Source organism: Tachypleus tridentatus, chromosome 13, assembly GCF_004210375.1.
Source record: "Tachypleus tridentatus isolate NWPU-2018 chromosome 13, ASM421037v1, whole genome shotgun sequence".
In the NCBI taxonomy this organism is placed as follows: domain Eukaryota; kingdom Metazoa; phylum Arthropoda; class Merostomata; order Xiphosura; family Limulidae; genus Tachypleus; species Tachypleus tridentatus.
The window spans coordinates 104,775,915-104,793,366 of NC_134837.1; the positions used below are offsets into that span (position 1 = coordinate 104,775,915).

Consider the following 17,452-nt stretch of genomic DNA (forward strand, 5'->3'; position numbering starts at 1 on the left):
CTTTTTAGGCGTGTGTTGTAAAAGCAAATTATTTACTGGAATTATTGTGAGGAAAAGAATGATTACTGAACGAAAGTATATACACACACGACAGTCTGGATATTTGAAAACACAGAAAAAAATAAAGTGCGCAGATGTGGCCTTCAACGTACCGTTAGCTTGGCAAGCTCGAGAACTTCGCCGTATTGTTTTTAACCTTGAGCGCGACACGCTTCTATCGTCGCCCACTAAAGTCGACTGAGGCGTACGTTCACCCTTGTCTTCTCGTTACGGTTTCACGCATGTGCAAATACTTTTTCCTTCACTGCACTTGTGATGATTCTTTTCTGGGGATAACAAGCAAAAAGTGTCGTACTTGTGGCTCCCTCTAGAAAAAGGTTGCTGGCCCAGAATGAAAATGCGCAATTCCGAGTATTAAAACCTTGACCTCAATACTTTAGGAAAGTTGATAAAGAAAAACAATAATTAATTTGTTTATCACTGAAATATGGCAAAAACTATGTCTTGACCTATAAATATATAAATGTATGTTGTAATTAAACGTTTTTAAACTTGCGTACTGTATTAAAGATGACCTAAGAAGGTCGAAACGTTGTTGTGTGCTTATTTTAATTAAGGTGCTAATACCCATACCAGCAGTCTTGAGAATACATTATTAAATCAGTTAGTTTACATGGTTTCAACAACTGGCTTGGCTTAGTTGTTATTGATACTGTTTTCCAAAATACATTTTGACTGTTTTTTCTGTTTGTATGTTTTCCTCTGTCTTCTCTCTTCAAATAAGTTTTTTCTGTTGCTTCCATTGTCTTTTTTTTATCTAGGTTTGATAAAGCTGTATAACAATTAATATTTCTAAAGATACAGTCATAACCGTGCTATACCAGCATATGTGTTTGTACCAAGCTATAATATTAAACATAGTACTACAGCGTAACGTTTGCAATGTTTACTATGCCGTTGAATTATAAAACATTTTTTAAAATAACGCGGGAAGTGGTATTACATTCGCCTATGTCGAGAATTGGGACAAAACGTTTCAGAAATTCACCCCCCATCAACCATATACTATCACTTTAAAGTGTATAAACACATTGCATACCTGCTTAAACTGAAGGCTGGTTTGATTTTTTATCGTCATGGGTCCTATATCTAATTAGAAACAACGGAAAATGATTATACAAATATCTACGAATCTAGTGTGTTTCAGTTAGATTAAGACTGTTTATCCGGGTAGATTACTCTGAGTAGAACATGTGGTTATTGCTAGATAAGCCTATCCTAGTACCTTTCTTTTTTCGTATTTTAAACCCACTCAAGAATTCGCCCGAGATTGATTTCCTGGGATTATGCGCTTTATACAGCAGAAGTTAGAGTGGTAGAAGAAACTGTAAACACGTGCTCTGATTCACTATGGGGCTATTATCATATAAAGTTCCATCCTTTTATACTATACTCTAAGGAATACAAGTAATATGTTTAACCCTTCCACGACGGGGCTAGTATTTAGAAAATCCATAACTCTGATCTTTTCCTGAGTGGTTTATTATTGACAAAATTTCTAGAGCATCGTGTTTTATAAATTGACTATCATACTGAGAATGAATGAACAGAACTAACTTATACCAAGATATTTCTTGTTTAACACCAAAATATAAACGCTGTCGCTGTTAAAATAAATAGCAACTCCAGAATTGAAAGAATAGTTGAGAAAGAAGTTCTATTTTCTATGCTAGAAGTTAGTAGTAAGGATGATCTCACAAGTCACACATGTTAACTAAGAAAATTAGAGAAACAAATAGCAACTAAAGAGATAGTATTCCTACAGTGTAATATTAACTATGTTGTTTTGTAAAAGTCATGTTTAGAATGTTTGATGTAATTAATGAATAAACAGTTTATGCTATAAAAGTTTTGTCTAACTGAATATTAAATTGTTAATAACATACGAATAAACATGTTCAACGAACAATATACACATAGTCCGTTAAGTTTATGTATATTGATTAACAATACAACTTGGATTTAACTTGAGTACGTTTACAACAGCAGTTTGATTTGTGTATTTTAACGAATGTAGTGTTTTTTAAATATATATGTTAAAACGTCAGTGATCTGATTAATTATGCTATCTTGAAAACTTCCACAAAAAGTGATTTTCCTACGCATAACAGGCCGTAATGTGTATACATTTTAGAATTAATGGATGTAGCACGTGCTAAAAAAACTGCGGAAAACAAGCAATATGTCTCTCGTCGTATTACTTATGTTAAATAGTGGAGATATATGTAATAACAAGTCCCCCGCCGGTATAGAGGTAAGCCTACGGAGTTACAACGCTAAAATCAGGAATTCGATTCCTCTCGGTGGACTCAGCTCGATGTGGCTTTGTTATAAGAAAACACACACGATATTAATACAGTTTTGTAACCAATGGCTTCCACTTACTGTTCATTGCGTTATTAAACCATACTACTTTGTTTATCCTTTATTATAATTTATTTATTTTTCACATTTAGGTTTTAATTTTGTACCTGTTTGTTTCATTTTCTTTCTTTCTTTTTTACCGCCACTGAGATGGGTCGTATAATTTACAGTTTTTGATAGATATGTTTGATAGATGTTGGTATACCACAGATCTCCCAACATATTTTTTTTAAAGGAGAGACTAGTTTACATAGATATTAAAAAAAGAATATAAAACAACTCCAACGTATCTCACTAGGGGTTTGATGGTAACCTTGACAGCGTCCAGAGAACTTCTGACGTACTTGTTCATAACTCGCTTAAACTGCGCATTCCACTTACCTCCCCACTTCTCTTTGTCAAACTGTTGAACGACCTGTATGTGGGTTATGAACAGCAGCCAAATACTTGTGTCTCGCTTTTAAATAACGAAAGAAGGTAGGAAAGTATTAAATAAACACACAAATAATAATGGACCTCAAGATTTTCAGAAAACTGCTTCATAAGAAACTCTTTAAAAAAGAGAAGAAACAAACAAACACTATCATAATATTAATAGCGTCTTTCGAACCGAACTTGCTTAAAGAGACATAAGACATATTGTATTAGGAAACCCATTTCTATTTTTAGTCACTATGTAATTTCTGTAACTCTAAAGTCCATACGCTAAAGATCGTTTGCGTTTTTGGTGCAGAATGGGAGGGGTCAATCCTTGTTAAACTCGATAACAAGAAACACTGGAACATCGGACGAAAAACATGAAGTTCAAATATGTATAAAATTATAAAATATTGTGGTGTGTAGTGCTTTAAATAAAGGAATAGGGATAATGAGGTGTGTAGTGCTTTAAATAAAGGAATAGGGATAATGTGGTGTGTAGTGTTTTAAATGAAGGAATAGGGATAATGAGGTGTGTAGTGCTTTAAATAAAGGAATAGGGATAATGAGGTGTGTAGTGCTTTAAATAAAGGAATAGGGATAATGTGGTGTGTAGTGTTTTAAATAAAGGAATAGGGATAATGAGGTGTGTAGTGCTTTAAATAAAGGAATAGGGATAATGAGGTGTGTAGTGCTTTAAATAAAGGAATAGGGATAATGAGGTGTGTAGTGCTTTAAATAAAGGAATAGGGATAATGAGGTGTGTAGTGCTTTAAATAAAGGAATAGGGATAATGTGGTGTGTAGTGTTTTAAATGAAGGAATAGGGATAATGTGGTGTGTAGTGCTTTAAATGAAGGAATAGGAATAATGTGGTGTGTAGTGCTTTAAATGAAGGAATAGGGACCTGGTTCAATCTGTAAAAGTTGTGGGTAAACACACGATATCTTGAAAGTCTTTCCCCTTTTGGGTATAAATATTGTACACGTGACCTTCACTCGGAGTGATAGTGTTGCCCAAAATAAGTTCATAGATTCAAAATTTCCTATGTCCTGCCTATCTAAACGGTAACCATACGAGTTTGATTTCGTATTTTGTATCTTGCAGCACACCACCCATATGTAGCATCAACCATTATCTTATTAAGTCAAATTAGTTTGAACTATTAACGTACGATATAGTCGTATTCTTCTCAGGGTTGTAGGGTGTCGATTTAAATAAAGAGCTGTGTGTGAGATTGTTGACGTGTTTGATGCTCTCTTTTAAGAATACAAGTTTGTAAGAAAAAGTTACCTTTGTCTGAAATATACCTGGTAAAACGTATACGTGTAGTGAACGATAGCCTTCAAATTATTAACATGCATATTTTACAGTATCCACAGGCACAGAACTGAGGATGTGCGTGTTTTCTTACTGCAAAGCCACATCGGGCTATCTGCTGAGCCCACCGAGGGGAATCGAACCCATGATTTTAGCATTGTAAATCCGTAGACATACCGCTGTACTAGCGGGGGGAGGGTTCACACTCCTCACTCCTTCCATGAAAGCTCTATAGAAATAAGGAAAGGTAAACTGTGCGAGTAATCTAGTAGAATCGTATCTCCATAAGATATAATTTCGTCAGTCTCTCTTTTCCTCCTCAGTTTTCAAGCCCTCGAGTTATCAGATCAAACTGATCAACTGCGTCGCGTTTGTATCGACAGCTGACGGGGTCACTTCAGTAAACGTGTTTTATGAATACTGTTAATTTGTACATGTAGTAAGCCATATCCGCAGCTAATTCAATAAATCGTTTGTCTTTCTAATAATTAAAATGTATTAATTCGTCACCTGAATGCCATCTATACTCAATGATACTTTCGCCTTAACCATAATATTTTACAAGTTTTAGCCAGCTAAGAAGATTTTAGTTCAATCTTAAATCTATACACTAAATAAAACACAAAATAATATTTCCAATAAAATATGAAAATTTATCAAATATATTTATTAAACAATTTAACCAGTATCAGTAGTACAAATAAAATTAAAAAAACTAAAAGAATATTATTTAGAAAACTTAAATACAGGTTTGAAGTTATAAAACTTTTTTTTTTTTTGTATAGCAGAGGTGGAAATAAACTGTTTAAAACTTAAGTAATATTACATAATGTCGGAGAACAAAATCCCTTCGTTGCCTGATGAAAATGACCAATACAAGCATCATCCACAAAGCATTTACACACATAAACCCTCAACAACGTGTTGCAGTAAATAAACATGCCTGGCATAGCCAGGTGGTTAAGGTACTTGACTCGTAATCCGAAGGTCGTTGGTTCGAATCCCTGTCACAACAAACCTGCTCGCCCTTTCAGCCATAGGGGCGTTATTATGTGACTGTCAATCCCACTATTCGTTGGGAAAAGAGTAGCCCAAGAGTTGGCGGTGGGTTGTGATGACTAGCTGCCTTCCCTTTAGTCTTACACTGCTAAATTAGGGACGACTAGAGCAAATGGCTTTACGAGTAGCTTTGCGCGAAATTCAAAACAAACCAAACCAGTAAATAAACTATTAACGATCAGAGGACCTCCCAGAAAATATGATATTTATAGGCTTCAAATTCAACAATTTCTAAACGCGGACATGCAGTGTATGGTACCTTTAATATTATACCCGCCCCCACCTTTCCTGTTTGACCAATCTTTGTAATTTAAATGAAATTACGGTATATTATTGTTCTCTGTTTAACTTCTACTGAAGGGAAATCTGTCCTAGACGTCTCTAGTTTTGAAGTAATAAAGTAGAATAAAAACAGTTAACACCAACCACCGCCAACTCGTAGACTTCTCTACTTCAATATGGTAATTGGCCATCCATCACTCTCATAACGCATCCACGGTACCTATATAATCTTGTGACATGTGTGTTGGAGTCATAAAACGAAAGATTTGTAGACATATCTAGTAAGTGTTAGTATACAGCAGAGTTGTTTGGTAATTACATCTAGTAAACTTGCTTTTAGTATGATGGGGTGAAGACTGAGATTAGAAGTTTAAAACCAGTTATATATAGATATTATAAAATGAAGTAAAATAACTCCAACATATCTGTCTGGAAATTTGGTAATAGCCTTGACAGCGTACAGAGAACTCATGACGTATACTTTTATAACTCTCTTAAACTGCGCATTAGACCATTCTGTTTTCCCCCACTTTTGTCAGACTGTTGAACGACCTGTATGTGGGTCAAGAACAGCAGGCAAGTACTTGGGTCTGCTTGTAAATAATATGACGAAAGAAGCTTGAAAAATAAATAATAATAAAAACGATAATCCGTAAATCTCAAGAGTGTTATAAAATTAAAGTGAAGTGGTTCTTAAGAAAGGTTCTTTGAAAAGAACAAAATTCTATGTCATAATATTAATAACGTTCATGTTGAACAGAACTTGCTTAATGTGTCAGGCCAGTATTATATTCCAAGATAAAAAAACAAAAGGGGGGGGGGATTTAAAAACCCACAAATAGGGATTGTGAAAACTAAGCAAACAATATAGACATCATTTATTTAAACTACAAACCTCTATTCTGGCTCCATGCTGTTACCAAGAATTACATTTGGTGAAGTAAAATAGGGATTTGTAGTTTGAGTAAATAATATATACTGCATTTCCAGCTTTGTTTACATGCTTTTTTACGATCGCTATTTGCAGGTTTTTAAAATTACATTTTTGTTGTTTGCTGGTTTTGTAATCGACTTTGGGTAAAGGATTACTTGCTGTAATGATAAAAAAAATTAGCTATTAACAAGCTGATACAGGCCTGATGATTTGCTGTAACTGTTAGCTATTTGATCGCATTATTTCGAGATGTGAAATATTAAGCTTCAGCTGTAGATTAACATGTTTTGAATTCCCAAATTTTTATTTATCTTGTGTTTATGTGTGTATATATAAGTATTAAGATTTTTTTTTGTCAAATATTTATTGTAACTTCCAGTCGTCACCTTTAAAGCCATAGCGAATATTGACTGTGGCAATAGCTCCCAAATGCAATGCGAATATCTCATCTACTAGATAAAATTCAAACGCTATTGTTAGACTAGTATATATAAACAAACAGTGTGTATTTCAATGTGTTTCAAGGGATATATATTGTTAATTGTTTTTGATGTTGAAACAAGGAGATGACTGCACAAATTTTAGGAAAATTCGGTCTTTTCTGTTTCATGCACAGCGTTTAAATATAAAACAACAACAACTTTTGAATCTTGTTCTCGTGCTGATTTCAGAAATATAAATTTTTAAAATTTGATAACCTGAAAATAAATATTCCTAACAAATTTTGTTTTATCTTGCTTACTAAACAAAGTAAGTGATTTTAGTATTGCATACATACCTATTTATTTAAAATAATTTCAAAACACCAAGACAACAGAATGTATATATAGTGACAATAATTTTTTTGCTTACGACGCTAAACGAACTTGTAGAGAGATACGATTCAATCATCTTACGATTGGTTCCACGACGTCGCTTGTTACGTGTATGTTTATGTTTTTCGTATCGCAAAGCCACATCAGGATATCTGCTGAGCCCACCGAGGGGAATCGAACCCCTGATTTTAGCGTTATAAATCCTAGAATTAACCGCTGTACTAGCGGGGGGCCACTTGTTACGTGTCTTAACTACATTCATTGATGGATTTTTTTCACTTTAGATTTGTCCAAAATCGTTTCAAATTTATTTTATTATTCATGTTAGACTAGGTGTGGTTAGGTTAAGTTAGGTTTGAACTTAGTGAATGATTAAGTGTTTATTTAAATAAAAAATAAATTTAACTAAAAGGAATTCTTTAAAAACTATTTTCCCATCTGCCCCTTTAAAAATAAATTTTCCAAGTACTAATTTATATTTCCGAGATCAAAATAAAAAAAATACATTTGTTTTTTTTCCTGTTTTGAACGCTATGCATGAAGCCCTCCAGTGGCACAGCGATATGTTTGTAGATTCGCACTGCTAAAAACTGGGTTTCGATACCCGTGATGGTCAGATCACGTATACCTCTCTTTGTAGCTTTGTGCTTAATTACAAACAAGCTGTGCATGAAAAAGAAAGAAAATCCGCAAAATTGATTATATTTGCTCTATTTATTGATAATTTTCGTGCTGTTTTAGTTGTTCCTAATTTGGAAATGATCAACTTGAAGAAAGGTAACTAGGCAACACTACTCGCATAACTCTTCAGCAACTCTAATCGAACAGTGGAATTTGATCATCTTTTCTTGTAATGCACCCACTTACCAAATATGCGGAGAGCGATTTTTTTTTCTCAGATCCAAAATGATCACAGCTTTTTTGTGCTCGGCTCTGTTTGTTTATTGATAAGTATGTGAACTTCTGCTCTTCCGTTCAGGTAATGGTGGATATACAAAAACGGTGATGAATTACTCAAACTTGGCAATAAAGTGCTATTTTAATAAGCTTCTGATACAGATATGTATAGCAACGAGAAACAAAAAAATATTCTGCAATTTTTTCCCTCATTAATTATTATAATTATATGAAGGCTTTACTGTGGAAACCAATATCTTGTCATTTCTCTGCTCATCCAGAACAACTGTTTAACAGTAATGAACGTGAAACCGTACGAAGCAAAACGAGATAAATCTGAATGTATAGGAACAAGTTAACACATAGTAGACATATTCCTTTTAAAGTACGAGGACTTATATTTGCGTCTGAGGCTTGATAGTAGTAAGGATCGTTCTTTCCAAAACCAGTGAACCATCCTCAATGTCGGACAAGTACTGCTTTTAATAATTAACAAGGCCCGGCATGAACAAGTGAATTAAGGCGTTCGACTCGTCATCCGAGGGTCGCGGGTTCGAATCCCCGTTGCACTAAACATGCTCACCCTTTCAGCCGTGGGTACGTTATAATGTGACGGTCAATCCCACTGTTCGTTGCTAAAAGAGTAGCCCAAAAGTTGGCGGTGGGTCGTGATGACTAGGTGCTTTCCCTCTAGTCTTATACTGCTAAATTAGGGACGGCTAGCACAGATAGCCCTTGAGTAGCTTAGCGCGAAATAAGAAAAACAAACAATAATTATATCTTTAAAACATAATGCATCTCTGCAGTCTTAAAGAAGATTATTAAATTGGTACTTTCTTCGATGGTTTGCATGTGTTCGCCATATTGAAAATTTATATCTACCAATACGTGTGACGGAAGTGGCGTCTATCAATATTGTGACATCAGCAGAAACTGTGTAAATCTCTTATGTGGAATGCCCCATCAGTATTATAGCAATAAACTTGATCAAATATAGGTGTCTTTATGTACAATCCTGATTTAAAGTGTCCAGAAGTTCACAAGGTGCCACATACAAAACAAGGACTTTTTCTGGCGCTTATGATGGTAGTTAATATTTTAATTAATACACTAATTACTTTTACATGTATGCTGTTATCCAATGGCAAACTACTACTAAAATTTATTTTCTACAGTGAACAATAGCCAGATGAAGCTGCAGTCAAATCCGGAGTTATCTCCAGAAAGATCTCAGCCACCCAGTCCAGGAGTGGAGACGAACAATCTGCTCCAAAAGGAACTTCATCAAGACCATCGACAGCTTCCATTCTACTCTTACTACAATCAACAGTGTCTCGTCTCTTGTAGTAGCAACACAAGTGAGTAGCGAATCCAGTAACGGTATCGAGTAGAGTGTGTAAGAAAAGTAGCAACTTCTATGTATAAATAGAGACACTTCAAAAACACAGTTTCATTTCATATCTCTTTCCTGCCAAATGCTATTCATCATAAATTGAAGTCTTGTATATAAAATAGCTCAATTTGTTTTTCTACACTTTAAAACAAAGATATCTCGTATAGGTTACTACTTTTGTTACCTCCTGTCGTACGTTATTACTTATGTGTGTACGACGAGCAGTTAAAGGCAGACAGGTATACATGGATTTATAGTTGTACTGCTATATTCAACTTACAATTCGTCATATAAAACTTCTTTGACAATATTTTATAACTTTTTTATTTTCTTACAATTCTGTCAAAATCTTTTCATAATGTGATTTGTGTTCTTTCATTAACAGATTTAAATTGCAATACCAGATAGGATGTAGTTTCTTATACAAATTTCTAATTTAACAAACACTTCCCGAAGATAAATTACTGATGCTTTTACAGTTTCTTTCAATCTTTATAAATTATCCTAATTACGATTATACTTATCAATTGCTCTAACTGGATCATTTTTAGAAATAAAAAAATGTAGAAAAAAAGACACGAAAAAATACAGAAAGATGTATTGTTAATTAAGAGAAAAATTATAATTTGTCATTTTGCTTCTTTGACTTCTTCGAAAAGCATTGTAAATTCGAATCAGTGTGTGTGTTTCTTTGCAGTACATTTTCAAATAGCGCAGATAGTCCTTGAGTAGCTTTGAGCGAAATTAAAAAAAAACAAAACACAAACAAATATATTCAAATACTCATCTCGTATATCTGATTGACAGGCAGTTTTTGTTTTATTTTTACTAACATTGTGTGATACACTGTGCCTTTTTCACGCTGTTTCTAACAAATAACAACATTTACCAAGATGGTTAATGTACGCTATGGAAGGTATATTTCGAATTGGAGAACGTATTTCTGACTCGTTGCTGAAGGTTCTTCTAGCACCACAGATTCCAGAATAACCCGACATGTAACTTTTCACAATTCTTACCCTTGAAATCACTTATTAATTAGACCCCTGGTTTTGCCAAAAATAAAGACGACTGAGAAAAAAAAATACAGTAAGAAACTTCGCAAACGTATTTATTTAACGTCTTATTTTTAGTGTTCAGTTCAACACTGAAAGGAAAGAGATTGTTCGTCTTTTTTACTTTTTCTTTTTTCGTACATCCTGAAGATCTGGACCAGAACCCCTGAAAATGTGTTAGTAATCACAGTTCGAAAAGTTGGGATATTTTCATTACCAACAAATACACTAATTCGTATACATTCTGTCAATAAAAGTGAACTCGATATTATTTTATATTTATTATCCTTACTGATTGTTGCGGTTTATTGCTACATTAACCTGGAAAACGTTGTTAGCCATACGATATATTAGTCCCAGTTTAAAGCCACATTCTCAGCTCTTGTTTGCTCAGAGATTATTCCATGGTTTACTTATTCCAATTGTTCTTTCCTCTGTGTGTGATAGATTCCTTGCCACCAAGTCCAGCGGATAGTGGAGTTTCAGACGTGGATAGCAGTAATGGTAACTTCATCATGGAAGACTACAAAACAAGGTTACAGCCTGTACAAGGTACTTTGATTATATACATATATAAACACGTAGTTGCATATATATATTCAAGACAAGCTTTTCTGTTCAAATATAAGAAAAACCGATCGACTTAGTAGTGTGACCTTCATGTAGTTGGTAATATTTACCTGAACACTGCCCCTTTTCTTCATCTTACCTGTTTTTAACATTTCATTACTCCCATAAAATAGTAGTCGGAAGTAATGTAGGGTTAGCCTGTCAAAAGCTTGGAGGTAACATAATGTCAACCTTTTAGCTGTAGGTGCGTTATCGCTAAACAGTGTTGCGACATTTCTTCAGTGTTTATAGAGCCCCCCGCTAGTACAGCGTATGTCCACGGATTTACAATGCTAAAATCAGGGGTTCGATTCCCCTCGATGGGCTCAGTAGATAGCTCGATGTAGCTTTGCTATAAGAAAACACACACACACACACACACACACACACAGTGTTTATAGTCCAAAATTTTCTCAAAACTAGGTCACCAGTTCTTCTAAACTGAATCCAAGCTTGATATAAACAAAAAGCAATCGAAAGTTTTCATAGGAAAAAAAAACCACACGAAAGCTTCATCAACCAGTTTATCCATACGTCATTAGTGGTACTGCGCTTGATCTCGCGAGTTAACTAGTTTCATCATGCGGATTGGGATTTTCGGTCATGCACAATAATATCAATTTATAACGCAAAGTATGATATACATTCTCTTGTTACTAAAGGTTGCGAAAGTTGATCACGTAGCTTCTTCAATTTAAATAATTGTTTGTGTGTTATTCACCTTTAATAAATAGAAAAAAAAATTAAATACAGATCATAAATCCATGAGACCTGTTAAAAATAGTTGAAAATACCAAAATCAAGAATCTTAAAAATTTTAGTTGAAATAGCACTGCCTTTGGAGTGGACGGAGAAGAGGAGATATTACGTTTTATTTTTACATTTTGTTTGATAATGACTGATGTTCCAGAAGCATTATTTGTATATTCTTAATGTTTATTCATGTTCTCTGAGCACACTCGCATGTAAAGAAGGTAGGAAACTGAACGTTAAAAACTATGCGCAATTTAACCCAGTTGAATCAAATAATACGAAAAATAATTACCCACCACCTTTAAAATGTTACTAAAGTAACAAGGAAAGTAAAATACTCAGATTCATACGGTTAGAAATGTGGGGAATTTTTTGAATAGTAACATTAAATTTAATGTATTCTACCAATCGACTGTTGGTTGGGACTAGTCTACTATCCATTTCGGTCTTTCCTGCTGTTTATCTCCATTTACAGACGTCAACTTAATATGTAACTAAAGGTGCCTTATATGTAACTTCATGCAGCAACATCTAGTGACTTAAATTTGCTTTAAATTCATCTGTTTTATTACTGTGATTTTTACTTTTTTTCTAATTAATTATATGTTTAGTGTGATTTGAAGTACAAGATATTCTAATATTTTTAGAGGAAGCATTTTTTTAAATAAAATATTTTTACACAAAATATAGTGACTCCAAGAACATCAGAGTCACCATCAACCAAAAATATACAGCACTATCAACTTGTCAACCAGATGACGATTCAACCTTATCAGACTCAACTCAGGAATTCATATTCAGAAAGTAAGTTAGCAATTCATGTTTTGAATTTGTTAATTTTTGTTACTTTGATTTTTTTCAGTGTCATGTCATTTCGGTATAGTTTTTAAGTATTACAACATGTTAAACTTTTAAGATTGTATGTGGTGAATTGTAGGTATATAATATATCAATAAATGCATTTGAACTAAACCTAAAATGTTTGTTTATGCTTTGTAATAATATCAGTGGACAAAAAGTTTAAACCTTTTATCATGGCAACATGCAGTTTATCGATACCTTGAAGTTTATAGAGATTAAACTGTAGATGCAGACAGCCTATGTCGGGCATGACATGGCCAGGTGGGTTAAGGCGTTCGACTCGTAATCCGAGGGTCACGGGTTCGAATCCCCGTTGCACCAAACATGCTCGCTCTTTTAGCCGTGGGTACGTTATAATGTGACAGTCAATCCTACAATTTGTTGGCAAAAGAGTAGCCCAAGAGTTGGCGGTGGGTGGTGATGACTAGCTGCCTTCCCTCTAGTCTTACACTTTTAAATTAGGGACGGCTAGCGCAGATAGCCCTTGTGTAACTTTGCGCGAAATTCAAAATACAAACAAACAGCCTAGGTCTAGGCCTAGTATTAGTTGGGGGAGCTTGATTTAATTAGAAGTTTATGATAATTAATCATACACAGAAATAGCCTGTGAGTCGCTTTGATTTTGTTCTACACAACATGATTATCGATTATCAGACCAAGTTCCTAAGGGTCCTCTCGCCCCTCAATTCTCTTGTTATCTTAGTGGCACATAAAATATAACATTTATACCCTTATAAGCGTGCTTATTTCATTGTCTGACACTAATCAGAAACTACAACAATCTGTAGAAACCCAAAACTGTTATTTTGAAGCATTAGTGTAGTTTTTTTTTTTCATTCAATGTTTTCCAGTTACCTGAGGGTTAACTACAAATTACACCATTCTGCTTTCGTATCTACCTCATCGGTTCCTCCAGTTAAAGGAAGGCAGAGCATGGTTTAATTGAATTTATACCATTAATATTCTGTTTAGAGGTAGTATGCTTCAAAGTTTAGAGTTTGTTTTGGGTTTAAATTATTAAGAAATTGTAACATTACTCCGATTTTGAAAACAGGTTTCTTTGTACGAAGTTTCATTCAGAAGAACCCTTTATTACTACTAGCCATTAGTGATAGCATTTCATTATCAGAGTGGCCAGAAATTCACCATTTCAGTAAACATGATTTCCTCGACGCCACGTCTTCCTTGTTTGCTGACACCCTACTCTAAAAGTCGTTGTTGCTGTTTTGAATTAAGCACAAAGCTACACAATGGGCTATCTGTACTGTGCCCACCACGGGTATCGAAACCCGGTTTTTAGCGTTGTAAGTCCGCAGACATATCGCTGAGCCACTGGGGGGGGGGGTTACTCTAAGAGCATGTATTTATCATACATCTATTACATCAAGTTTTCTTAGACCGTGAGGTATGGATGTTTATATGAATAACTCGTCTGAAGTATTGGCCTCGTGTGGGATGTAATGTCGGTATCTTTGTAATGGAAGGTGCGTAATTAAACAGAAAAAAAACAAAAAATTGGATAGTATGGTTTGAAGTGTCTCCAAATCATTTAAAAGAAATGAAAATTTAAAGTGAATGAGTGTTATTATTATTATTACATACAATAGTTTTCTAATTAAAAGGCATTTGACTTAAATGTATTTAAAAATGCAGAAGAGATATCACCTGTCAGATTGTATCGTTTTTATTACTAATTTACATACGTAAACATAAGTCGCATATGAATACTATATACGTAGTTACATATGCCATCATTCTTATCCAAGCGGAACACCTACTTAACTTATAAATATTATGTAAGATGACCTATCTAAAACGAAAGCATGTCGTAAGGGGTGTCCTCCAGTGCATATACAAGCATGTTTTTCTTAATAAAACGATTAGGAAGTACGAATAGGAGCATCAAAACGTAAGGAAACAAGGTAGGAATGGGTGGGTTAACATTAGAATACTTGGTAGTTTTTGATATGGTGCAATCTAAGAAAAACGCTTTTAGTCAGGGTAGTGTAATTCAGTCATGTGCATTTAACTTTGCATAAAGTTAAGACAGGAGAGAGCTATGCCTTTCCAACAACGTTAATCACGTGGTTTTGTGACTTTGTTTTACTCTACCAACTTTCTAAAGTGCTTTGGTAGCTTGTTACTCTACAGTTGGTTTGTCAAGTACTTATAAAGTTTTGTTTACATGATGATTGCAGTGTATGAGACTTTAGTTTCCCTTGCCCATCTGGCCCATTCCTACTATAAGTAATACGGTACTTATTTAAATAGCAGTCAGTGTGTAAAACTAACCTATTCTGAAAGTAGGCTTGGAAGTCTGACCCAACACTTATCTTAAAGATTTATTATAAAAAGAAAAGACGCGATATGTTGAAAAAATTACTGAACTATGCACTTCATATTACTTTATTATCAGCACATCTTTTTTTGAAGTGGGACTTTGTGAACACGTACAGATCATTAACTCTTGTATAAGGTTTATAGGCGACTTCAATGGGTAATGAAGAAAACTTTATTACAGTTTTAACATAGTAACAAATGCACGCATAACGTCTTATACTTGATGGTGACAAAACCTTCTCGAAACGTGTTTATTACTATGTTAAACATCTAATAAAGTTTCCTTCATTACCCATTGAAATCGTCTATAAGTTTTGTTATCTCAAAGTGTTTGTTCCTTGTCATCATATTTATATTCGTATTCGGTCGTCAAATTCATTGTGTCAAACCTTTATTTTGTTGAATAATAAGAAACACACGCACACGCCGTAAAATTAAAGGCGAATTAATTTGAAATTCGTTCTGGAACTGAAGGGACAAGCACTTGATGTTAATGAGAATTATCCCTGACGTAAATCTGTTTTATTCTGTAAAATTATGTTAAGTCAAAGTAATTTTGATGAAGTAAATAACCATCATTTTTCTTAAACTCGTTCTGTTAGTTTCGAATTAATTTTATCAGCTTTTCAACACTTGAGAACGTTGTTAATTCGTACTCTGCTCGTGTGTTTCTCTGCGCACTTTCTCATTGGTAGAAAGCTACACGCTATCTGACGTAAAACCCAAGACTGTGATGGTGGTTCGACTGGTTGTTTGATTTTGACCTTCACGCGCAAGGAAAGTCAGGATGTCTATGAACCACTAGTAACTCACTGGCATTGAAATCCAGTTTCACGACCGGCGCCGCCTCCTCGTTTCCTTTTACGTGTTTTATTTTCTCTTCTAACCGCTGGGAAGCTAAGCGAAGCCGACTTGCGTGGAGGCAAAACTACTAGCAAAAAACAGTGTTTATTTCAACAGAGTGAATAGTTCATGCCTGTTTACCTCTGATGTACGTGATACGCAACAATTATCTCTGAAGTCATAGAACATCAACAGCCAACCTTAATAAAACTTAAGAACTAAAGTGAAAAAGTTACTGGAAACTAGATCTTAGGTTAGTTCTTTAACATATACCTGGGCTTAGTTTGACTAATATCGTGTAAAGATTTGCATTATTAACAGTTTTATTTAATATTGCTCAGTATTCTTATGTCTCTGAGCTAAACTTAGTTTTCTTTCTTCCTTTTGTTTTAATTGTTAAAATAATACAAAGAAGGTAGGTTTTTTAGGTAGAAAACGCAGTATATTCCAACGACGAACACAACAGCAGAGGTGACATAATAAATAGCCCATTTATTGAATTTGTCGGAGCTATCAGTGTCGTGCCCACTGCAGGTATCGAAACACGATTTTCAGTGTTATAAGCCTTTAGTCTCAGAGCTGATCCACCGAGGGGCTGTTACGGATATACACCTTTTGTGTGTTTGTGTGTGTGTGTGTGTGTGTTTTCTTATAGCAAAGCCACATCGGGCTATCTGCTCAGTCCGCCGAGGGAAATCGAATCCCTGATTTTAACGTTGTAAGTCCATAGACTTGCCGCTGGTTATGGTGATGATATAAAAATGAAACAAGCTCAACTACTTAGAGAGATTTTATTTAATAAGAAGACTTTAATCATAAGTTCTAAATCTGTGCTCCCCGTAGTTAAACATTGAAATCCATTAATGATACTGTGTTTTCAGTAGTTTGTTTTTTTTGTTGGAGGAAGGGGGTCAGTACAGACACAATGAGATGTTGATGATGAAATAAAAACAAACAAGTGATCAGTTCTGTATGAAATTTCCTATTAGTTTATGGGTAGTACAATTAACGGAGCTACAAGAATATAATAAAATGCGACCAGGTCTGTTGCATATTCATATGGCTGGGTAAAATTACATAATGTTTCATTTACACAGTGTATTTAACTTTATTGAATCTTTGTGTTTTAAGACTAAATACTGCGTGTACTAAGGTAAAAACAGACACACGTTGATTACTGAAAAATCAAGCACGCTAATATATGTGAAACATTTCGCTGATGTTTTGTAATGTTAACTCTATTCAACAAAGTTTCTTACGACTATTTTTATTGAATTTGTTGGTATCTCGACTTCTGTTGGATCGAAGATTTTCGAACATTATTAATAATTATATTCATTTTCAACGGTATTCAATACACTTATGGCCAAGCATGGCCAGGTGATTATGGCGCTCGACTAGTAATCCAAATGTCGCAGACTCGAATCCCTGTCACACCAAACATGTTTGCC

General features: G+C 34.5%; 1 protein-coding gene across 1 annotated transcript in view; it reads left to right on the forward strand.

Moving 5' to 3' along the window:
• LOC143236841 (uncharacterized) overlaps window positions 1-17,452 on the forward strand; it is a 45,324-nt gene that overhangs the window by 11,687 nt on the left and 16,185 nt on the right. The window contains exons 2-4 of the mRNA XM_076475457.1: window positions 9,323-9,505; window positions 11,043-11,147; window positions 12,648-12,761. Coding sequence (XP_076331572.1) covers window positions 9,323-9,505; window positions 11,043-11,147; window positions 12,648-12,761 — 402 coding nt within the window. The remainder of the gene's footprint in view (window positions 1-9,322; window positions 9,506-11,042; window positions 11,148-12,647; window positions 12,762-17,452) is intronic.